Source organism: Cnephaeus nilssonii (genome assembly GCF_951640355.1).
Source record: "Cnephaeus nilssonii genome assembly, chromosome: 15".
In the NCBI taxonomy this organism is placed as follows: domain Eukaryota; kingdom Metazoa; phylum Chordata; class Mammalia; order Chiroptera; family Vespertilionidae; genus Cnephaeus; species Cnephaeus nilssonii.
This window is the reverse complement of record NC_137086.1, coordinates 68516800-68542497: the sequence shown is the minus strand read 5'-3', so window position 1 is coordinate 68542497 and position 25698 is coordinate 68516800. Positions and strand designations below refer to the sequence as shown.

General features: G+C 40.8%; 1 protein-coding gene across 2 annotated transcripts in view; it reads left to right on the top strand.

Moving 5' to 3' along the window:
• Positions 1 to 8978: 8978 nt before the first annotated feature.
• The window catches only part of TMEM182 (transmembrane protein 182), a gene marked incomplete at both ends in the record, with an annotated part of 76270 nt that continues 59550 nt past the window's right edge, over positions 8979 to 25698 (top strand). Inside the window, 3 exons of one of the 2 annotated variants that reach the window (XM_079791660.1) lie at positions 8979 to 9110; positions 9328 to 9427; positions 10986 to 11084. In XM_079791660.1, the coding sequence (XP_079647786.1) occupies positions 8979 to 9110; positions 9328 to 9427; positions 10986 to 11084 (331 nt within the window). Of the gene's footprint in view, positions 9111 to 9327; positions 9428 to 10985; positions 11085 to 25698 lie in introns of those variants that run through there. The other variant, XM_079791661.1, reaches the window with a different exon arrangement.

Below are 25698 nucleotides of genomic sequence, written 5' to 3'. Positions count from 1 at the left end.
CCCCTCAGAAAGAATTACAACCAAACAAAGGTATGAGTAAATTAATCAAAATTACAATTGTTTAAAATGTCTATTTACATAATAAATACATTACTACAAGTTACACTTTTTTCCATTTCTGATTTTATGAATCAAAGAATTTCCACTTTGGTCTCCAGTTTTGTTCTTGAAATGTTTTATTGTAGATTGATTGCAAATTAGGGCAGTTTTTGAAGAATATGTTCCAACTTTTTGCCCTTTCAGGAGTCAATGCACTTAAGTGCACTAATAAGGGTTCCTTATGGAACTGAACCCAGAGTTGGGAAGCAGACCTTTTTCAAAGTGAAGGAACTTTTTGTAATGTAACTGCTTCTGTGTGAGTTACTTGTGTGCGTAGCTCTCAATTGAATGGACTGTAAACTGCCTAATTAATGCGGTGAGTGAGTCTGAATCTTGTAACAGTGTGTTCAGTGTGAGTTATTCCTCAGGGCCTGGATACTTTGATGGCACCATCTTAATTAAAGCTGTAAAGCAGGCGTCCTCAAACTATGGCCCACGGGCCACATGCGGGTGTTTTTGCCATTTTGTTTTTTTACTTCAAAATAAGATATGTGCAGTGTGCATAGGAATTTGTTCATTGTTTTTTTTAAACTATAGTCCGGCCCTCCAACGGTCTGAGGGACAGTGAACTGGCCCCCTGTTTAAAAAGTTTGAGGACCCCTGCTGTAAAGCATCAAATTCTGTGAAAATAACAAATCCTCCACTACAGTGTTGCATTATATCAAAATCCCAACAACTGATCATAGTAGTTCATGGAATGCAAATTTTACCTGTGGCCAGCAGATGGCAGTGTTCAACCCAATTCAATTCAAGGCAGTAAGAGTATTTGATCCGCTAAGTTTTTACCTACCTAAGGCATTGTGCTAGGTGTTGTGTAGCCATAAACAAAAACAGAATCACTGAGAGTTACTGCTGTTATACAATTTGTTTGTTGTTCCTGTACTATGTGTAAGATGAGAAGGCTTGTGAATAATCTTCTAACGTTGTACATTGTGGTCCTATTGTCATGTTGCTGAGGGAGGTAGCCCAGAGGATGATACACAAGAACCAAGAACTGTAATACCAAACAGAGATTAACAAGTTCATTAGAGTGGTAGAGACACATGGTGATGGTTCACTGGGAGTAAAAATCTGTTTTAATGATGATCATGGGGAAACCATTGGTTTTAGGGTCATCACTCGGTCTACCATCTTGTATGTAGGACTACAGAACCACACTCCCTTATGTGTAGCCTTTAGGACAGATGTGTTTGGAACTCAGAATTTTGGGGATTTTGGAAAAGTAACTATATGCACATACTGTGCATTGCCTAACACTCTTGGTTGAACTTGGGGAGCCCTGTAGTCAAACACACTCATACTTCAGCAATCAAACAAATGAAAGCTCACACTATAGTTTATCCACATGCTATGCCAGTCAGGGCTGCTTTGCCTAAAGCTTTTGGTTTTCAGAAATTTTAGATGTTGAAGTGGCAGATATAAGTATTGTGTATCTATAATACATTACTTCATGATGAAAAAGAATCTATCCTAAAATCTCCAAAAAACCATTCTTAGTTTTCTGGAAAATGATTCCTATTCTGTAAGAGCATTGGGAGTTTGATTTCTACATTTGTTTACAAATTTGTTCATCATTGTTGGGTGCTCTTGTATTTCTTTTAAGCTAAAGTGAACTGGAATTAATTTTATTTTGAGAATGTTTAAATAGTTTCATTAGATATTTTGAGATAATTAAGACTATTGCAATATCAGGATAGAAATTATGACCTTAGGGGGGAAAGCACATACACACACAATTAACTAAATAAAAGGACATTAGATGAAAACAAGCAAAGCCTTTCATTACTTACAGTCATTCAGCCTTTGGTTGTCAAGTTTCGCCTAACATGTAACAAGAACAAGGGGGGAATTTACTCCGGTATCCTGGAATGCTAATGATCTTCATATACAGATTTTAAAAGGTTCATTTTTAAACTTTGTTTTAATTTAACAGTTAAGTAAAAACATTTTTGCCACAATTTCTCTAAGTGACAAGTGACTCCAAAAGGGAAGTTTGCAGGAAGTCAGGAGGATCTCAGATAAGGGTGTGAGAGGAGAAACAAGCAGGATGAGGGGAAACGGGGGATGACTAAATAATTCATGGATCTTTCTGATGAAAAAACAAAATAAGACCAGCATTTTTAGCTGGACACGCACCTCCTAATATCTGACTTCACAAAATGTCTGTTTTGCTTCATTGTTTAATTTTCATGTTGTTCTCAAAATTATTTGTAGGAGCTTACATAAATGCATACTAAATAACAGGTTAAAAAGGTGTGTATGAGAGAAAGTCAGGGGCACCTGGGAAGGAAATGAGGGAAGTCGGGGTTGAGGAGGGGCCATTGCCTTTTATCCAGTGGCCTCCAACTTTCTGGGCACCAAAGTGGAGAGAAGCTCTCACGGTGCCCTGAGGATACAGCTGGTTAAGGTTAGAGCACATCTCAGGCCCTGTCTCTGCTCTGGGACGCAGCACTCTGTCTCAGAACGGGCGAGTGATAGACTTTGATGAATTGGCAGTGTCTCCAAGGTGAAAAGTGACAGCAGTGTTCTATGGCAACACTTCTCTATGGCATTCAGAAGTTCCTACTGGTCTTCACAGGGGCACTGTGGGACACATTTTTTATGGGAAGATTCACTTGTTCGGTCATTATTAAATTAATTGGCTAATGAACCAAACATTTCTTGACTTATTTTTTCCCCATGAAGCATGGTTTCAGAAACTGCCTATGTTACTGAATTAAACAAAATGGAAAAGTGTTATAGGTTGTATAACACAGTCTTGTTGAAACTCAACACTGGAACGTGCAGCACACAGTAGAGACTTGGTAAATATTTGTTGAAAGGGTTAATGAGGAGTTCGTCAGAGGAGGGAGAGAACGGCTTCTAATCACAGGGAAGCAGAGTTAGGCACAGGTTTGGAGAGGGAGGATGATTACGTGGACGTGGCACTTGGTGAGAAGTTAGTCTGTGAGATAAACTAAACCTGAGTCAGATCTGGAATGCTAACATAGGGACTTTTATTTTATTCCTTTTAAAACCTTTTCATCAAGAATGATCTTCAGCTAACGGCAGTAGAGAAAGAAGCCTAATGTATGATGCATCAACCTATTTGGCACTTTTCCTCTTACCTGATAGCCCCAATCACCCTCTGAAGCATTGTTCCCATTTTCCCTATAAAAGCAGACTTACAGAGTCGAGCACTTTGCCCAAGATCACTCATCTAGAAAGAAAACGCTCACTCTTCTTAATCCCTCGAAACCCTCATTCTGAAAGACTGTCCATGGGCGGAGGGGGCGGGGGCAGGGTGTGGCAAGGGAGCTGGTGCCTGCAGTTCCTGTTCTTGGCCCGGGTTCACCATGTCCTGGAGGTTCCTTACTCAGCTCCTTGCCCCTTCATTTAGCTTCGGGGATACAGGGAACTCAAGGTTGAAAGCTGGGGCGGAGCCATGACTGACATTGAGGACATAAACATAGAACATAACCCATAAAGCATTGGGAATTACCTTTGGCAGTGAGGGTCCACTCAGACACGCAGATCTTTCTGCTTACCTCTGGCCTTTTTTTTTTTTTAAATTTTAAAACCCTTTTCAATAACTTACTATGTGACTCCCCTGCTAAGTCTGGCACCCACCTGGCACCATCAGATTATTCTGTACATTTATGGGTTTGTTTCTGTTTTGTTTTTAGATTTCACATATGAAATGATAGAGTGTCTTTCTCTGTCTGACTTCTTTCACGTAGCATAATAACTTTTAGGTCCATTCTTGTTGTCGCAAATGTAAAATTTCATAATGGCTATCATCAATAAATCAACAAACAAAAGTGTTGGCGAGAATGTGGAGAGGAAGAAACCCTCGTGCACAGTTGGTGGGATTGCAAATTGGTGAAGTCACTATGGAACACAGTGTGGAGGTTTCTTAAAAAATTAAAACTACCATATGACCCAGCAATCCCACTTCTGGATATTAATCTGAAGAAATCCAAAACATTAATTAAAAAAGACATATGCACCCCTATGTTCATTGTGGCATTATTTACAATAGCCAAGACATGGAAGCAGCCTAAGTGTACATCGATAGATGATCAGATAAAATGATACATATATGCAATAGGGTATTATTTGGCCATAAATAGAATAAAACCTCTGGACTTCTTCATGTGACCAAGGAAATCTTTAACTCCTATGATCAAGACTTATATGTTAAAATTTATGACCAACAGAGTGGACACCCACAAAAAAACTGGTCCTTTCATATTCTGCCTATTGAAGACGTAGTTGTATTCAGAGTATTTAATGTGCTTACTATGGTGTCTGCCACATGGTGGGTGCTCGTGAGTACTAGTTATTATTATTCATCTTGGTTTACATTTTTGGTAGTCCAGCTCTCCCACAGGTGGGACCCTGAGACACCACGCTTATGCTTGTGGCCTTGCAGATCAGTGTGACAGTCATATCAACATGAAAGTGGGTTCAATATTCACACAGGGATAGGTATGCGCAGTAGCAGTGGAGTTGTTTCATTATAGGACTCTTGTGCGTTGAGATTGGTGCCCAGGTGTGTCTGTCTCCTCATCTCCTGGCCTTTCACTAGAAGGAGGAAGAAAGTGAAAAGGTAACCTGTGCCCAGATTTGTAGAGATCATGAGAACACAGCTGTTCAACAATTTTCCTGCTGCGCAGGCAACTTTCTAGGCTGCTGAGAGAGCACAGGGGAAAGACACTGAATGGCTGGTAGAAATATTTGAGAATCATGGAACGTTAGAGGAGTTTTAAATGATTGGCAAAGGATCTCATTTTCTGAAGAAGATACTTTTTGATCCTTGAATTGTAGGTTTTATTTCATTTTTCCATAAGAGTGTAAATAGATTTTTAAAAAGATGGTTTGTTGGCATCTGCAGAGGAAGCGCACACCCTGATAACTTCCATCTCTCCAAATTTCACAAAGAGCAGGCCAGGCCAGATGGGCGCCGTCTCTGGTTGGGTAGCTCAGGAGTTCATGCATTTGCATCTCAGCCAAGAGTCCTAATACACATCGATTTTCATTTTATTTTAGTCCCTGTTATGTGTCAAGTACTATAAGAAGCACTGGGGATGACTGAGCTAAAAGATTTCAGTTTTATAATGTAAAAGTATTGCATTATATTTTTCTCAATAGGTGCACATGATTGAATGGTTGGAAATAATTAGGTCACATTAATAACTGGCTTAATATACATTTTTAATAATGATGCTTATACATTTTAGCATATGGTGAGAAAGTCTTAGTCATTGATGAGTCTATCCGGAATATATATATATATATATGTATATAGTGTGTGTGTGTGTGTGACAAAGACAAAAATTGAGATGAATTGTAACTATAACAAAGTTTCATAGAGGTTGTGATGATGGCCTTCTGGCCCCAGACACATTCTCCTGCTCACCTCACACCGTCTCCCAGGATTAGTGTGACGTGTTTGTGGTTGTGCAGTGTGGTTGTAGGTGACATCTTGGCTGTTGGGAGAGAAAGGAGAATCTTTTTAGGAAGATTTTTATTTATTTTATTTCTATCTCAATGGTTTGCCATAAAAATGTATGTATTAATATGAAATCTCATACATTTTTATGGCAAACCATTGAGATAGAAATAAAATAAATAAAAATCTTCCTAAAAAGATTCTCCTTTTGGCAAACCATTGAGATAGAAATAAAATAAATAAAAATCTTCCTAAAAAGATTCTCCTTTCTCTCCCAACAGCAAAGATGTCACCTACAACCACACTGCACAACCACAAACACGTCACACTAATCCTGGGAGACGGTGTGAGGTGAGCAGGAGAATGTGTCTGGGGCCAGAAGGCCATCATCACAACCTCTATGTACTTAACTCTAAGGAACCATTTCTGTCACCTAGCTCAGGAATTCCTAAAGGTCAAGGAATGTGTATTGTAACCTTAAAATTTGATAAAGTCCTGGGCCCTCACAAGTTCTCAATAAGCACTTTTTGCAAATTTATCTCCCCCCCCCCCGCTAACATCTTAATTTGATCTGATATTGCATTAATTATAAAATAGCATCTATATTCATTTTGTATTGCTGCTATATCAAATTGACACAAAGATAGTGGCTTACAACAACACAAATTTATGACCCTGTATGTCCAAATGTCAGAAATCCCCCAAATTGAGATGTTGGCATTCCTTCCTGAGGCTCTCAGCGGAAAGCTGTCTTCTCTCCTCTTCCAGCTTCTAGAAGCCCCACATTCCTTGGCTGTGTCCTCCTCCCTCCCTCTTCAAAACAGCAACTCTCTGACCCTTTCTGATTACATTTCTTTCTCCGACCATTCTGCCTGGAAACATTGTCTTCTTTAAAAAATAAAATGATTTCAGAGAGAGGAAGGGAGAGGAAGAGAGGGATAGAAACATCACTGATGAGAGAGAATCATTGACTGGCTGCCTCCTGCACGCCCCCCTGCTGGGGATCCAGCCCACAACCTGGGCATGTGCCGTGACGGGGAGTGAAACTGTGACCTCCTGGTTCATGGGCTGATGCTCAACCACTGAGCCACACCGGCCAGGCAGAAATCTTCTTTTAAGGATTCATGCATTTAGGCAGGGCCTACCTGTATAGCCCAGGATATTATATATAAGGAATCGTGTTCACAGATTATGTGACTATGTTTAGGATCAGAGTTTGGACACCTTTGGGAGGCTATTACACAGCATCCAAATGAGGAAAGTGGTAGTATGAAGGCCATAGACTAGTGATAGTATGAAGGCCATAGACTAGCACTGACACGCGTAGCCATTTCTGATGACACGTGGCCGCTGAGGTGGCCGCATGCCGAGGATGAAACATTTGCTGCTCCTGAGGATGAAACATTTGCGAAATAATGTTTTTTGCTCAAAGTGACACACTACCCGAGTTATGCTCAGTTTTTTGGCGAAGTTTGACACACCAAGCTCAAAAGGTTGCCCATCACTGCCATAGACTATACTCAGAGTATTTCACTCTGTTCACTTCGATCTTCAAATTTGTAGCAAAGAAGCAGAGCAGCAAGGAAATTTGGAGTTGTGTCAATCTAAGGGATGCTTAAAGGAATAGGATGTTTACTTTAGAAGAAAAAGACCTATATTTAGGGGAGGCAAGGGGGTTGCACTTGTAGGAGGCACGAGATGATTACCTCCTCAAAATATCAGGAAGTCCTGTCATGTGCAATCAGAGGACAGAATAGGGTCAATTAACTTTAGGGAAACAGCTTTTGGCAGAAATTAAGGCAGAGCTGTGTGGACATTACTGATGTCCTAAATCCGACATGCTGGAAATGGCATGGCTTGATGACTTGGGGAGTCTTTTAAAGGAGATTTGGGTATGAGATGAGGGATCAGCTGAGATGAACTCTCAAATTCTATTTAACCTTCACAGTCACTGGTTCCATGACTTCGAATTCCATTCATGACCTCTGAGCATCTCCAGTTGCATATAGCTAGAGCTGGCCAAGGCCCTACATCCTTACTGAGGAGTCATCTTTGTGTCCTCTTACCAAATATATACCTGAAGATGCCAAACAGAAGAAGTGGTAAAGGAAGCCAAGATAATTCAGATGCCTCTTAGAAGATGCGTGCCTTGTTACCATTGAGAATATAAAACCACTCGCCATAGGGCCAGTACAAGTTTAAAAATGTTATACAAATACCTAAAAATATTCTCTAGCATATTCAGACATGAAAAGAAAACACAAACCATAGAGACAAGGCATGAAGAAAGTGTAGTTCATTGCTATTAGGTGTCTTGTATGGGTATCAAGTATGACTCATCTTTTGAGGAAATTGAATACTTACAATAAAGAAGGCAGAAGAAAGAGAGGACCAGATCCTTTTATCTTAATCCAGAAAACAATATATTTTTGAGAATTCTTTTTCATCAGTCCACTTTGGGGATGATTATTTGGAATGACTTGTATGAGATCTGAGAGCTGCTGTAGAAAATGCTATTTTTATGTCAATACTGTGTGCTGCATAGAAGTACATCTTATTTTCTTTCCCATCAGCATTTATCCCCCTCTTCCACCTCTACCCCTCTCCCCCACTCCTTTCTCCAATCACCACACTGTTGTCTGTGTCCATGAGTTCTTTCTCTTTCTTTTTTTGTGCAATCCCTCCATCTTCCCCCAACACCCCTCCCCCAGAGCTGTCTGCCCACTCTCTATCTATGAGTACATTTTAATGCTTTAAACAGTTTATGTTACCATATTCTTGGATCTTTTAAGTACACATCTAAATCTCTAGGTTATAAACCTGAACTGTATTCAGTTTTATGTTAGACCATTTGACCCACAAATTATTTTCTATCCCCAAAACATCCAAAATGAGTTAAGAAATTAATTACAACTTCAGTTGTATTCAAGAGAAGCCTTTGTATTTCTTTATAGCTGTGATTTATAGATCTTCAGAAAAAGTCTCACGTGTCTTTGGGGTTGTGATGGCCACTGTAGACTAAGAGGAGCTTGTCAGACACTTAAGACTGGGCCAGTACTGTCAGGCCGTACCATTCCTTCTTCCTTCCACTTCTATGGATTACCCAACAGCAATAACGATCATTCCAGCTCATGATGCCCCTCCCTACAGTCAGGGGAAGGTCAGCTATTTTTTGATTCCCATGGGAGAGAGAAAGCTCCTCAATCAGTTTCCTAAAATAGCTGGCCATTCTCAGCTGCTGGGCTGGAGTCCCTCCAGGGGTGAGCAGAGGGAATACAATCTACAGGCTGGTTGTGAGTGAGAAGCCGCCAAAACATGAGCTAGGAGAGGCTTCTCAAGACGATTCTGCCTTCTCAGAAATCTTTATTCTTTTTTTGTTGAGAAGCTAGGTGTTTGCCATTTTAAAATTTCTTGTTTTATTTAAAAGGAAACCAGTGAGTTGAAAATGAGACTAAATATCGCCATCTTCTTTGGGGCTCTCTTTGGTGCGTTAGGGGTTTTACTCTTTTTGGTGGCGTTTGGATCGGACTATTGGCTTCTTGTGACGGAAGTGGGGAAGTGTTCAGGTGAACAGAATGTGCGTTTCTTTTTCCAACTATTCGTGTATTTGGTGAGGATAGCCTTTTGCTTTCTCTTGAAATCAGAGAATAGTAGGGGAGTGTCTATTTCTTCATAGAAGAGACGTGTAGAAAGCTACTGACCATCATTATTGGAATGAAATTCATTGCTTACGAAGTCCCCTGGACATGAGAATTCAGATTGTGCTCCTTGTGCCCCGTTTGTGTTCTGTGCAGATAGAGAACGTGACTTTCCACCACGAGGGGTTCTTCTGGAGATGCTGGTTCAGTGGGATTGCGGAGGAAAGCCAGCCCGATCTCTGGACGTTCTGGTACGGTAAGTGCGCTTTCGTTTTACCTTCTCCTTGGCCTTTAAAATAAAAATGAGCAGCTTCTTACTTAGTACATGTCACTCACAAAATAGGATTGGATTCTTAGTTGTAGAATTTCAATAGGTATCTTCAAAAGGTTCAGTGAGTAGAAATGGCTGTAGCAATCATTATTTTATTCCAACATATAAGTAGGAGTTTAGATTTTTATCTGCCGTTTCCTTGTTCATATTTAAAATACACCAACAATAACTAACAAAGAGGTATTATTTATAGTATTTTTGAGTGTCCTTTGTTATATTGCAAATAAAAGTCTTTCTTTTTAAAAATATCCAGAAATAGAAATGTATTATTTTAAAAGTTAAAAAACCTCTTTCTAAATAATGAAACTTAATTGCCACCTCTAGCAGATGAAAGTTTGCTCAATTTGGGCTTCAACCAGGTTTGTGGGCAATAGCAAGAAATGCCTTGTTTTTGATGTTCAAATTCTCTCATAGAAACGTTAAGGTTGTGTGTTTTTTTGATGTTAAGCAGCCTCTTAAAAATGTGATGCATTCTTTCAATTTTATTCCTTATATTGTATTAATCTTCAAAAATAAATTTAATGAAAATAATTAGCCTTTATCTTATTGCATCCAACAAAGAGAAGAACTGTTTATTACCCTAAAGCTTATTGTGGGTTGAAATTATTAGTCTCCTTATGAAATATTACTGTGATAAACCCAAGTATGATATTTACACAACAGTCAAGATGATGGAATAGATAATAAAAATATGTGGAAGACTTACGCAAGCTGATGGCAAGTAGGCATATGTAAAAGGAACAGCAAGTGTAAATGGCATTTTGAGAGAAAGATTTGACAGACTATCTTATAGTCATTTCAGGGAGGAAAATAAGCATGTGATGTGTCCAAAATTTTTTAGACTGTGGTAAAATGGAGTAAGACTGTGCAAGAAGAAGAAGATTTTGCCAAGGACTTAGTGAAAGGAAGAATATTTCACCGCCCCTTAAAATGTACACAATGAAGTCTTCAAGTTTTCAAACATAAAAGTTCTTTCTTATGGTTTCTTCAAATGCTAGACATGTATTTTAATTATTAAGTCTTGTGATCTATTATTTCCATCTTTTCCCTAGAAACAAGTCATAGAATAAATTTTATATTGATTGGAACTGATCAAGGTTAAATCTGAGCTTATTAGACTTGCATAACAATTATTTTTTAATAACTAACTATGTGTTAGGCATGATGTTAGGAACTGAAAATATGGGTGAAAATAAGTGAGCGGCAGTGCCTTTGGTCTTAAGGTGATGTAAGAAAGGCTTTGTCTGCATTGAATGATGGCATGAGTCAGATGTTTGGGATGCGTCCAGGTTCCAGGTTCCTTGTGCTTCTTTATATGAGATTTTTAGGAAGTCTCCCCCTTCACTCAGCAGTTCTCTGAATTTGTCGATCTCCCTACCGTTTTATTTAGCTGATATAACCCCAGTCTCCCTGCTTCTTCCTATTAGGAACGGTGCTCACTCAGGTGCTCAATAACATACCACTGTTCTGCTCTCCTTCCTAGGCAATCAGCCGGCATCCAAGACCTGCACACATGCTTACCTGTCGCCATACCCTTTCATGAGAGGCGAGCACAACGCCACCACCTATGACTCTGCGGTCAGTAAGTACCTCTGTCCGCAGTGTCTCGCTGAAGACATGCCGCCTGGAGGATGCCCCCACAGCATTTTTGTGGGCTGTTACAAATAATTTAATACCTTTACATACAGAAGAATAGGGTATCATTTTAACACTATTTATAAGCTACTATAATTTACTTGCCACTTACAAAGATAACTTTCTAAAAGTATGTTTTCTGATGTGGAAATAGTACTGTTTGTTAGGAAGAACTGTTTTGTAAGGGTTTGACCGAACTACTAGCTCTACAACAGAAAAAACTGTAGCGTACACTCTGATTTTAGAGCATTTTTTTTGCAATTGCTACACACAAGAATCTGATTTTGTTGCTGTATTTCTGCAAGGTGAATGCCCCAACCCCCCGAGTGCATGAATTTCGTGCACAGGCCTCTAGTATATTTAATATTCTGAATAAATGTAAATTAGTCAAGATTCTCCAGAGAGTCCTAGCTGGTTTGGCTCAGTGGATAGAGCACCAGCCTGCAGACTGAAGGGTACCAAGTTTGATTCTGGTCAAGGGCAGGCACCTCGGTTGCAGGCTCCTCCCTGGCTTGGGCCCTGGTCAGGGCTCATGCAGGAGGCAACCAATTGATGTGTTTCTCTCACATCAATATTTCTCTCTGTCTCTCCCTCTCTCTTCCACTCTCTCTAAAAATCAATGGAAAATGTCCTTGGGTGAGGATTAAAAAAAAAAAAAAGGAAAGAAAAGATTCTCCAGAGAATCAATATAAGAAAGTGATATTGAGGAAAGGAATTGAATGAATTGGCTTATACAATTGTAGATGGTGGCAAATCTGAAATCTGTAGGGCAAGCTGTAGACTTGGAGAGTCAGATGAGTTGGTATTGCTGTCTTGAGTCTGAAGGCTAGAAACTGGTAAAATTTCTGCTTCAGTATTGAAGAGAATTCCTTCTTCTTCAGAAAACCACAGTCCTTGTTCTTAAAGCCTTCAACTGATTGGATGAGGCCCACCCTCATTATGGAGGATAATCTGCTTTACTTGTAGTCTACTGATTATAAATGGCAATCACATCTAGCTAGCACCTTTACAACAACATCTAAATGAGTGTTTGACCGAACAACTGGGCATCATAGTCTAACCAATTTGACACATAAAATTAACCATTACAGAACTTCCATTATTCATCTATTTTTCATCTTTCTATTAAATTATGTATTTCCATATATTATAATTTTTTTAAAGTGTGTCAAAGGTTGTAGCATTTGGTGTTATCACAATATTAACAGGATATTTTATGGAGTAGAGTGGGGTCTACATAGGAAAAGAGGTGAACTGACCCACAGCTGTGTTTGTCCACCAGGGTTGCTGGCCACAATATGGTTGAAAGGATTGTGACTGCTGGCCTAGCAAATGTGTGTGGCGTGGATACTCTTTCCCATTAAAAACTGCATGAGGTGCCTGGCCAGTGTGGCTCAGAGGGTTGGGCCTTGTCCCATGCACCAAAAGATTGCCGGTTCAATTCCTGGACAGGGCACATGCCCAGGTTATGGCCCTATCCCGGGTAGGGGTCATGCAGGTGGCAGCTGAATGATGTTTCACTCTCACGTTGCCTTTTTTTCTCTGTCTCCCACTTCTTCCTGTCTCTCTAAAAAACAAACAAAAACTGCATGAGGAATCTCATTCACATTTGTTGGAACCTCCTGCATCCCGTGTTATGTGGACCTTCTCGCTGCTAAGAGATGGCGTAGAAAGGAGTAGTGTAAACCATTTTAAGTTACAAAAAAAGACATTCCTTTCCTGACATTCTTACTTTTATTAAATAAACTAAGAAATAGTATAGGGTTGGCTTTCCAGAACATTATCTATTTGCATAAATATTAGTATTGTTATTGTTGATATTTATATGTTGAGCTCCAGAGATGAGGTAGTATTGTAGACATTATGTTTTAAAGTGAATCCACATAATTGAAAAGTCTGCACCTCCAGAAGATAGTGGAGAACTTGAAAAACAGGTAACATAATCCATGCATAATAATTATGATGGAGATGGATAGTAAATGCATGTCAAAGTAATTACACTGCAATTGCAATTAGAACTATTATGTAGCACTGCATATAATTACTGTGTCATTTTTGGATCTAATAACAAAACCATATTCCAATTTTTTAAAAAAATTATCAAACTCCTCTTTGGCTCATTCACTTTAAGCAATTTTATCAAATACTTTAAGTAAAAAACAACTAAGGTGGGAAGAGGTATGTCCTACAACTGAGACAGTATAATCACATATCATGTACCTTCATTATATCATACAATATCTGACATTATATTTGGATGATTTTTTAATTATTTTCTTTATCCAAGATAAGGGCACAGATTTCATGAGGTTTCTACCCACCTGCAAGTATGTGTTTCCTAGTTACCGAGTCTTCACTGGACCTTCGTGTGCTTTATAACATCAGGCATTATACATAACCAGTTTATCATTTGTAAAGTCTGATGTATCCTGTCTGGCAAATTATTGGTAAAATGGCCTTGTATTCTCCTGAGTTTTTAGTTACAGTTAGCCAAACTGAAATCAGTGAACATAATATAATGCTGTATGATATTTCTGAAAGGACTGCTTTAGAATCATTGGAGCTACTGATGAATTTATTCTATTTCCTAATACGGAGACTAAGACTGATTCAGAGAAACCACGTGACTGTCTTGACAGCTGCTCATTGCCAGAGCTGATCAAAGGTTCAAGTGTCTGGATTTTGTATACTGATAATCTTATAAGCTTATTGTGTGTGGCGTGGATACTCTTTCCAATTAAAAACTGCATTATTCATTTTATTAGTGAATAAAATGGCTAATTTTAATGCTTAAAATTTTAAGTGTAAGTCTTTTAGTTTCATCTCAATGAAAGAATACATTAAACTCATGTTGATTTTCCCTACCTTTCTCTCTGATCCTGACCTGAGTATAATCAAGTCTAATTCAGTGTTTCCTTTATTTTTTAATATCAAATATATTAACTAAAATTCAATTATGCTCAAATCTATTATTTGAATGGCTGTCCAAGCCTATAGGGAGTGATCGAATTCTAAGTATTGTATTTGAGGTAGGATTGTGTACTTTGAAGTCCATTAGACAATTCCATTGCCTTTGATATCTTCCGAATTTAGATTTTTTGATTTGTCTCATGCTTAAACTCAGTCACAGTTCATTTATTTAGTTTCATTTGATAATGATGTGATGAACATAGATGCATTTTTTAGATAACTCAACCCCTGAATGAACTAATCATTTCTTTTGGATGCCCCCCTCCTGCCCTGCCCCGCCCGACCCCAGCCTTTGACCACACCTCCACAACAGTCCTCCTTACACTTAACTGTAATTTATTAAAAAAAAACACATATATTTTTATTGATTTCAGAGAGGAAGGAAGAGGGAGAGAGAGAAAATCATGGATCGGTTGCCTCCTGCAAGTCCCCCCACTGGGGATCGAGCCCACAACCGGGCATGTGCCCTTGACCGGAATCGAACCTGGGACCCTTCAGTTCGCAGGCCGACACTCTATCCACTGAGCGAAACCAGCTAGGGCTTAACTGTAATTTCTTGTTAACCTCAGTTTCCTCCTTACCTATTGCAATCCCTAAGGCACAGACTGTAATCTCACATTTATATTCCCAGAAATTAATATAGTGCCTGGTGCTTAGTAGATACTTAAACATTTGAAAAAAAAATGACAATGCAAAAATTACCGATAGTATTTTCAGCAGTTAACTATTTTGATTTTATTTTTTGAAGGGGAACATTTTAAAAACTAATTGCATACTTGGCTTTTCTTTTGAGCAGAATATATTGAACCTAGTTTCATCTTTTCTTGCTGAGTTGGAACACACACACAGGCTGCGTTGGAACACACACACAGGCTGCGTTGGAACACACACACAGGCTGAGTTGGAACACACACACAGGCTGGCCACCGTAACCTTGAGTTCCTCAGAGGCAGTATTCATCCTCCTGCCCCAAGGCCTCCGCACGCCAGCCCTTCTCCCCAAGTGCTATTGCTCTCGTTGCACCCTCCTCCCTCCATTTCTCTAACAACGCAGGTTTGTTCTTAGTTTTCTAAGGAAGCTTTCCTTGCCAGCAGCCTCTACCCCACTAATACTTGTACTAGACCAGTTCTCCTTTATAAACCTTATCCCATTCATAGCACAAATTTTAATTATTTATTGTATAATTATTTTGTTCATTAATTTTCTTCCCAATTTAACTCTAAGCTCCTATAGCAAAGTCTTTTATGTATGGCTCACCATTCTATCCAGTGAAGGCTGAATATTTTTGTAGAATGGCTATTTCTTGGGAGTCTTCATTACTATACTGTACTGTGGAAGTAGTAGTAATACCCTAAGTAACGATGGAGCTATGCAGGGATTTTTAAAAACTTTACTAAATGGACCTTGGTGATTCTTCAAATTTTTTATTCATATGGTTTTAATTTTAATGTCTCCCAAGTTGTTTTCATAGGTCAGTTTGCCCTTTGGTTCTATTGTCAGTGTTTATTTATTTACTACTAGAGGCCCGGTGCATGAAATTCATGCACGGGGGTGTGTGTGTGTTCCTCAGCCCATCCTGCACCCTTTCCAATCTGGGACCCCTCGAGGGATGTCCAACTGCCCGTTTAGGTCTGATCTACCTAAGCAGGCAGTTGGACATCCCTCTCACAATCCAGGACTGCTGTCTCCCAACCACTAACCTGCCTGCCTTGCCTGCCTCCCTGATTGCCCCTAACCGCTTCTGCCTGCCAGCCTGATCACCCCCTAACCTCTCCCCTGCCAGCCTGATCGATGCCTAACTGCTCCCCTGCTGGCTCGATTGCCCCTAACTGCCCTCCCTGGCCAGCCTGGTCGCCCCCAACTGCCCTCCCCTGCAGTCCTGGTAACCCCTAACTGTCCTTCCCTGTAGGCCTGGTCCCCCCCAACTGCCCTCCCCTGCAGGCCCGGTTCCCCCCAACTGCCCTCCCCTGCAGGCCTGGTCCCTCCCAAGTGCCCTCCCCTGCAGGCCTGGATTCCCCCAACTGTCCTCCCTTGCAGGCCTGGCCCCTTCCTACTGCCCTCCCCTGCTGTTCTGATCGCCCACAACTGCCCTCCCCTGCAGGCCATCTTGTGTACACATGGGGGCAGCCATTTTTGACCACATGGGGCAGCCATCTTTGACCACATGGGGGCAGCCATCTTGTGTGTTGGAGTGATGGTCAATTTGCATATTACTCTTTTATTAGATTGGATTCTCCCTAGTCTTTTTTCCTTCACCCTTATGCAATAAATGTAGGGTGAAGTGAATGATGTGAGACTAGAATCAGGAAGGCAGCTAGACAAGATATTTATCTGCAACACAGTAAGCTGTAAGCGACAGAAAACAGACAAAAACTACAATATAAGGACTATTTTCCTCCCACAACAAGTTCAGAGCAGCTGCCATAATGATACTGTCAGGGACCCAGCCCTTTCAGCCTTTCCTCCCACCATCCTCTGCAGGTGGGCACTCATCCTCATGTTCTTCCACCTCCGGAAGAGCACCAGTGTCCCTAGAACCCTCCAGTAGATTTCTGCCAATGCTTTCTTCTTCTTTTTTCCAATCCCTTTGTGTTCTTTTTTTCTTTACTGATTAAGGTGTTACATATGTGTCCTTATCCCCTCAATGCTTTCTTCATCAGAGCGCTGTCCCATGGTCTGTTAAGCAGGAAAGGGCGCAGGTCTGGTAGTGAGTGAGCACATCCTCCTCAGGGACTCTATCAGGGCTCCAAGGAGGGCAGGGCAGCAAAGGCGAACATAAAATAATGCACATAAATGATATGTAAACTGTTAATGTACAAAACTTAATAGCTAAACAATAGAAAGCTGGAGGAATCTTGGATGGTAAAGAAATTTCCTTTTGAAGAAGGTGTAATTCACTTTAAAAAATATACAATAAAAAGTAATATGCTCACTTTCTAAGCAATAAATATTATTTTAGTGTATTTCTTTCCAGTCCTTTTTATATGCATATTGTATATAGTTGTAATCATTGGGAATACCAACATATATCTCACTTTTCTATTTTTAAGATAGCACACATTTCTCCATGTTTTTACCTAACAGTTTCTTATATTTTAAATGTTAGATGCTACCTCCATATTAAAAATAATTACATGCATGTAACATTTTTCATAATTTGTATTAATTGTTTGGATGATATATTTCCGGAAGTGTGAATGGTGAACCAGGAGACGGGAGTGGGTTTGTTGTTGTTGTTACTGTGCCACACTAGCAGCTGGTTTGCCAAGGGGCACAGAACTGTGGGTGACTTCAACTAAGCGATTTGTAAGGAGGACAGAGCATGAGACAAGAGACCGAGGATGCTTTGAGTGGAAGATGAGGATATTTTTGGATTTAGATGTATTCAACTTGGGTTGATGGTAGAACACCAGCTTGAAATAATTTAGCAAGTAGCTTGATGTGCAAATTTCCTGAGAGACATTAATTAGCACAGCAGATACTAGTGAGGAATTTCAGGAGTGGTTTTTGACATCAGATATAATCTTTAAGAAAAATAATAGGAAAGAAGGCAGCAAAATATCAAAGGTTTTTAGTGGGAGAAGTAGAGAAAGAAGGCGGCCCCCGAAGAGGAAGAGAATGAAGCTTGAGAAGCAGGCTGGTGCGCTGTCAGAGGGGCTGCTGGAGGGGACAGTTTTGGGAAGGAGATGCTGTCCTCAGTGCCAAATGCATGTGAATGGAGATCAGAACAGAATGATCAGGCAAAAGTTCGGTGGCCCCTGATGGCTTCTCCCACCAAAGGCTCAGCCATGGAGGCCCACGAGGCAGCTCTTTCCAGGCACGTCCTTCCACTCATGGGCATGAAAACCCACATGCCCTGCTGTGGCCTGAGACTTCCAGACCCTCCGCCCTGTTTCCCACTCCTGCTCACTGCCAGTGCCCTGGATTGTACTGGAGGGCCCTGCTGTCTTTTTTGGTAACCCCCTTCCTCCCTGGAAAGCCATTCCATTTTCCTGCACACTCTGCCACCTGAGGACCCTCCCAAGAGCCAAGCCCTGCCCCAGGTGTCCTCTTCCTTCTCTTCTCCCAAGAGCAGAGGTCAGAAAGCAGTGATCTTAAAGGGGTGGAGCCACAGAATGCTGGGAATGTGAAACCTCACACCAGGGCACTCAGGGACTGGGCAGTGAGAAATGTGAGACCTTTGCAATTAGTCAACATTTGGACTTGGAATAGCTACCAAAAAAGCACAGCAGTACAGAGTACAAAGTCCTTATAAAGTCATCCCATATGTACACATACAACATCCTTCTCTACTATGCAAGGCATAATAAGATCAGATATAAAAATGAAATATAAAACTCCACGGTTTTAAACAGCACAGAAATGAATTAAAACTTGAGTCTAAAGTTAATATAAATCTATACTAATAAAAGGGTAATATGCTAATTAGACCAGGTTGACCGGACATCTTCCGGTCGTCCGGTCCTCCTTTCAGACAAAGCCATGGTGTCGGGGGCCAAGGTAGAGGTGGTTAGGGGTGATCAGGCTGGCAGGGGAGCAGTTAGGGGCAATCAGGCCTGCAGGAGAGGGTGGTTAGGTGGGATCAGGCTGGCAGGGGAGGGTTGTTAGGGGTGATCAGGCTGGCAGGGGAGGGCAGTTAGGGGTGATCAGGCTGGCAGTGGAGCAGTTAGGGGCAATCAGGCCTGCAGGAGAGGGTGGTTAGGTGGGATCAGGCTGGCAGGGGAGGGTTGTTAGGGATGATCAGGCTGGCAGGGGAGGGCAGTTAGGGGTGATCAGGCCAGCAGACAGAGGTGGTTAGGGGTGATCAGGCAGGCAGGCAGAAGGGTTAGGGATGATCAGGCAGGCAGGCAGAGGGGTTAAGGGTGATCAGGCAGGCAGGCAGAGGGGTTAGGGGTGATCAGGCAGGCAGGAAGAGTGGTTAGGATCCAGTAGTCCCGGATTGCGAGAGGGATGTAAACCAGCAGTCGGACATCCCCCAGGGGTCTCAAATTGGAGAGGATGCAGGCCAGGCTGAGGGACCCCCCCTCCCATGCACGAATTTCATGCACCGGGCCTCTAGTATGTAAATAATTGAGGAGACATATCTAATTTTGTTGGGATGGCCTTTTGCTTCCAGATCATTACACTGGTGTAGCTGGGTGTTATCATTTTTTAATATTCAGGTATAGGGAATCTGGAAACTGTCTTAAATTTACCAAATAGTTTTAAGTACTTTACTCCACTCAGCCTTAGTTGTGTAGAAAAAGAAATACCTTGCAATCTATAATGGAAAATACATTTCAGTCTTTTTCTGGGGGGTCAGAAATGTCAAGTACCTAGATATTTAGAAATGCCATACCACCCACTTAATTTCCTCCTGCTCGTTCAGACATGTGGATCACGTGGCCATGGCCACGGACACAGCAGTCCCTGACTCTGGCTGGCTTTTCACTGGTCCCAGCGCAGGCTCCTCGCCTCTAAGCTGGAGCACTCACAGGCGCTCGCCCCGCTTCCCAGGGCTGCAGTTCATGAGGGCACAGCTGGCTTTTCAGTCCCAACATCAAAGCTGTAATTAAACATCAGTTATTCAGAGGAAGTTATTTTGTGTTTTCTACAATTTATTCATGGACATCTAAGGATTGGTTGGCAGTTTATGTAACGTCCTCCCAATAAAGGAGGCGCTCGCTTTCTGTAAACAAGACTGTGTGCTTACTTATGACGGTGTGGACTGCCCTCCTTCTGGGAAGACAGGCCCAGCCTCTATCTATCTGTGAAGGCGATGGCCATGCTCAGCAGGAAACATCTCCTCTAGTGACAGGGCACCTCTTGGTGCTCCAGACCAGGGTCTCTCAGCCTCAGCAGTGCTGATATTTGGGGCCATATCATTATGTGTGTGGGACTGTCCTGTGCCCCGTAGGATGCTTAGCAGCATCCCTGGCCTCTCTACTCACTAGATGACAGTAGCACCCCTTAATCATGGCAATAAAAATGTCTCCAAACATTGCCAAATGTCCTGGGGCAAGTGGGCACAAAATTACCTCTGATGAGAACCACTTGGGCATTCTTGACTTTTACTCCTAGCACTTCTGACCCAGGGCCCAAGCTCTTCCTCAGAATTATACTTATACTGCCTCCACTCTGTGCTCAGCTCTAGTTCTGGGCCCCCAAACACCTAAATAATGGGTTAGTTTCCTTTTGCCTTTTTTCATGCAGAATATCCAAACCATAAAGGAGAGGCCAACCTTCTTTAAACATTATTGCCTCTGCTCCAAGCTTTGGATCTGTTTTAGAAGAGAGTATTAAATGAAATGGAAAAAAATATTGAATACCTACTCGATGCTGTTTACTGTTATTGGGTGCTTCAGAATCAGCCCTAAAATCTTGCCCTCATTGAATTTTCATTATAGTGGGGAGACAGAAAATAAAATGTCAGTCACATATTTTCAGAGAAATAGGAAAAAATGGAGTGTATGTGGAGAGGGTGCCCGTTTTAAGTAGGGTGACTAAGGAGGCCTCATGGAGAAGACGATGCCCATTTGTGGTTGGCTGGCCCTGGGTTAAATGGGTGCTGCCATCTAGCTAAGCCAGCGATTTTCAACCTGTGTGCCACAAAGATTTTTAAAACATGCAAGTCCTGACTATGTGGTCGGGCACTGACCTCTTTTCCTTTAGATTGTCAAATTTAGAAACATGACAACAGCCAATGCATCAATAGCTGTCCTGTGTGAATGAGTAAAAAATTACACCTTTTTTGGGGGGTCAGATTGGCAAAAAACGCATTTTTTTGGTGTGCTGCAGAGTTTTAGTCATTAGTTTATGTGCCATAAGATGAAAAGGGTTGAAAATAGCTGGGCTGAGCCATCACAGTCCCCTGGTTTCTCCTTTGGGGACTAGATGGGCGCTGTGTGAGTGCTGAGCACAGGCCGGGGCCCTGGGAGGCTTCGCGGGGCTGTAAGCCCGTCCAGCCTGGTGTCCTGGAGCCACCGCCTGGCCTGGCTTCCTGATCTCCGGAAGTTCACTGCACTCGTTTGTAGAAGGAAGATGAGTATAGTCTCAATCTCACCCAGTTGTTAAAATGAAAATAGATAATAATGCAAAGGCTTAGCAGAGCAGTGACCGTGTAGTTGGTATCCCATAAATGTCAGCTATTTTTATGACAGTGCACCAATTCAGAGCACTGAAAGTAAGCCATTCTCAGGGCACGTGGATGCATCATGGCTTCTTCTTAGTGAATGCTTCCTGCTCTGTGAAATATGTGTGTGTGTGTGTGTGTGTGTGTGTGTGTGTGTGTGTGTGTGTGTGACATCAAGTATTTGGCAAAACGGAAGGACTTCAAAAATAATGTTCATTATCATGATCATGATCACCACCACCCTAGTACAAGATAGTTAACATTACCATCTGTACTGGCCAAGATTTACCACTGTTTATCTGGTGATATTGATTAAAATTTATTCAACAAATATTTATTGAACACATACTATGTGCCAGACACTTTTCTAGGTTTTGGGGACCATCAGGGAGCAAAAGGGAAGGACAACTCTGTACTGTGGAGCTGACATTTAGTGAGAGGAGAGAGACAGAGCAACATAAAAGTAGTTAGTACTTTGGAAAATGACTAGTGCTCTGGCAAAACAGGAAACATGCACAGAGGCTGAGACTAAGGGCCTGGGGTGGCACGAGTGGGGGTGATAGAGGTCTTTAATGTGGTCAGGGGTTAGGGGTGATCAGGCAGGCAGGAAGAGTGGTTAGGATCCAGTAGTCCCGGATGCCTGTGAGAAAGGGACATTTGAGTAGAGACGTGGAGGCGAGCCGTTTGGTGTCCAGGAGAGGAGTGTTCCAGAGAGGGACACCAGAGGCCGAGGCCTGGAGGCCGGGACACCTGCTGTGTGCAAAGAGCAGAGGAGAAGTGTGTGTAGCGGAAGAGTGAGCGAGGAAGGAGCAGAGAAGATGGTTAGAGAGACGGAGGTGCCAGGAGAGGTGGGCCAGTGTAGGGACGGCTTTTACCTGGAGAGGGATTGAGAGGGAGGCTGTGAGAGGACACCTGCTGTATATTCTACACGAATCTTGGCAGGCTACAGAGAGGCAAGGGTGGAATCAGGGAGCCCAGGAGGTTTGCTTTACTTTAGGTGACTAAGGTAAGGATATTAGAATGGGGACATTTGTCCTTTTCCGGAATTTTTAAAAAATTATTTAACAACTAGTAAGGAAATTATCAAATGGACAATACCTGTAACAGAAGACAACAAAACAAAACAAAAACTCCTATGTCCTGGCTATTACATACCTTACAATATCAGTCCTAGATTCTATTATGTCCTACTTTGTTTGAAACTGTTCTGTTATAGACATTTTCAACATTTATAAGAATGCAGAAAAGAGTATAGTAAACCCATGTATTGTCATCACCCAGTTTCAATAATTATCCACACATTTTCTAAGTAAATTTTGCTGCTGTGAGTTGAAGAGTTCTTTATACATTCTAGCTGAGCCATTACTACATATATGGTTTCCAAATATTTTCTCCCACTCTGCAACTTGTATTTTCATCACCCTAAGGTCTTCCACATCATAAAAGTTGTGAATTTTGTTCAAGTCAAATTTATGGAATTTTAGGAATCATACCTTTGGTGTCTTATCTGCAGGACCAAGCCTCAGGGCCTGCAGATTTTCTCCTGTTTTCTTCCAAAAGTCTTATAGCTTGATATTTTAGATTTAAATCTATGAATCATTTTGAGTTGCTTTTTGTATAAGGTGTGACATATTATTTTTCAAATGTACATCCCATTGCTCTAGCCTTATTTGTTGAAGAAACAATCTTTTCTCCATTGAATTGCTGTGCACCTATGTCAAAATATTGTTGGTCATACTTGTGTGGGACTATTTCTGGATTATGTATTCTGTCCCTTTGACCCATGTGTCTGTCCCACTGCCAAGCCCACACCATCTGGATTATTTTAGCTATATGTCCTGAAATTGGGTTGAACAATTTCTCCCACAAGATTCCTCTTTTTTAAAGTTATTCTAACTATTCTAGATCCTTTTCTTTTCCATATAAATTTTAGAGTAGTCTTGTTTATATCTTAAATTTTTTTCTTGGATTATAGAATTATTTGTATGTCAATTTATAGAATTAATATTTTTATTATGTTGAGTCTTCCAATCCGTGAATGTAATATAGCTTTCAGTTTATTTAGATCTTAGTTATTTTCTTTCATCAGCATTTTGTAGTTTTTAACATACAAGGCCTAATGTGCTTTGTTAGATTTACATCCAGGTATCTCATTTTTTGACCAATTATAACTGGTATTGTTTTTTTTTTGTTGTTGTTGTTGTTTTGTTTTGTTATAAAGTCTTTATTTTTATCTCCTTTTCTTTTTTTAGTTAATCCTCACCTGATAATATTTTACCATTGATTTGTAGAGAGAGTGGAAAGGAGAGGGAGAGACAGAGAAAAATATTGATGTGAGAGAGACACATCAAATGATTGCCTCCTGCATGCACCCCAACCAGGGCCAGAGAACCTGCAACCAAGGTACTTGCCCTTGACTGGAATCGAACCTGGGACCCTCCAGTCCACAGGCCGGTGCTCTATCCACTGAGCCAAACTATCTAGGGCTAGTATTGTATTTTTAATTGTGGTTTGCATGTGTTTATTGGAGCTAGAAATATAATTGATTTTTATCTTGTATTCTGAGACCTTGCTGAATTCACTTGGTAGTTCTAGGAAGTTTGTGTTTATTTATTTTTTTATTTTTGTAGATTACTTGGGATTTTCTGCATAGATAGTCATGCCATTGGCATATAGGGATAGTTTTATTTCTTCCTTGCTTTTTTTTTTTTTTTACATGCCTTTTATTTTCTTTTCTTGTCATACTGCACTAGGTGTAACTTCCAGTGCCATTTTGAGTAGCAGCTGTGAGAACAAACATCCTTGCCTTGTTTCTGGTCTTCAAAAATCACTCAGTCCTTTTTCATTAAGTAGGTTGTTTGTTATAGGATTTTTACAGATTTTAAATTATATTGAAGAGGTTTCCCTCTAGTTTCCTGTGAGATTTTGTTATGAATGTATGTTGATTTTTGTTAAATGTTTTTCTGCATCAATCGATATATGATCACAAGATTATTTTTCTTTAGCATATTAATATTGTCTATGACATTTATTGATTTTTAAATATTAAAGCCATGACTTATCCCTGGAATAAATCTCACATGGTCACAATGTATAATTCTTTTTATACATTGCTGAATTCTATTTGTTTATTTTTGTTAAGGATTTTTGCATCTGTATTTATGAGGGATATTGGTCTGTATTTTTTTCTTTTTTGTACTATCTTTGGGTCTGGTATCAGAGTGATACTAGTTTTATAAAGTGAATTGGGAAGTGTGGAAACCATGCCAGAGTCGCCAATAGTCAAAGCAATAGAGTGTGAAAGGCCTTGTTGGTGGTACACCGGACGGCCAAGACCACTCTGAACATGGAAATCTTAATCAGAATGTTCAAGGCTAAGATGCAATACACGGGTGCAAGGACGCAACGATCTCACTGTGCACTGTGCCCTTCTATAACCCAAATGATGGATGCCACTGTTGGCAACTGGCCTCTTTTGTGTAAGTGGTATAATACGTTACTGACCACCTACCATGTGAAGCTAGTGTGTGGGGAAAATTCAGGGAGAGGCAAGAGAGGCTGGAGAAGCTACTGAGGCTATAGCTCTAAGGGAGAGCTCAGGTGCTGCTGCTATGTGAGGCGGTAGGTCCAGAGGCAGCGTGCAGCTGCTCAGATAATGGCTGTGGGTCCAGAGACTGCTACTGCTTAATGGGAAAGATGTATTTGTTTATTAGCTGGAGTGCAGCTACCTGTATGGGACTTTGCTGGGAAGGACTGTTTTGTCTGATGGCTATATGGCCACTGGCTCCTACAATAGGACTCATTCTTAACACCCCCACTTCTCGTGGCTTCTCCATCTACCACCCGGCATCCAAGAAAGCCCAGTCCCTGGCAATGGGCAGGGTTTGAGAAGGAATCTGTCCTGACAGTTGGCATCGTCAAGCAGAATTCAGAAGAATATATGTACTCAGAGTATCTGTGCTCTGGTAGTGCTCTGACAGGAAGTTTCCTCTCTTCTTCTATTTTCAGGAAGGTGCTAATTCTTCTTTAAATGTAAATGTCTGTTGGAATTCACCAGTGAAACCATCTGGGCCAGGAGATTTAACTTTCAGGGACTTTAAAATTATAAATTCAATGTCCTCAATAGTTACAGGGCTTTTAAAACTATGTATTTAATATTAAGTGAATTGTGATAGTTTTCTAGAATTGATCCATTTTATCTAAGTTGTCAAATTTATATCTATAGAATTGTTCACAATATTCTCTTATTATCCTTTTATATATGTACTATCTGTGATGATATCCCTCGTTTCATTCCTGATATTGGTCATTTGTTTCTTACATTTTCTGTGTCAATATTGTTAGAAGCTTGTTCATTTTATGGAGCTTTTCAATGATCCCACTTGTTTTTTCATGTTTTCTTTTCTGAATTTCATAAATTTCTGCATTTATATTTAATATTTACTTTTTTCTGCTTGCTTTAGCTTTGTATTCTTTTTAT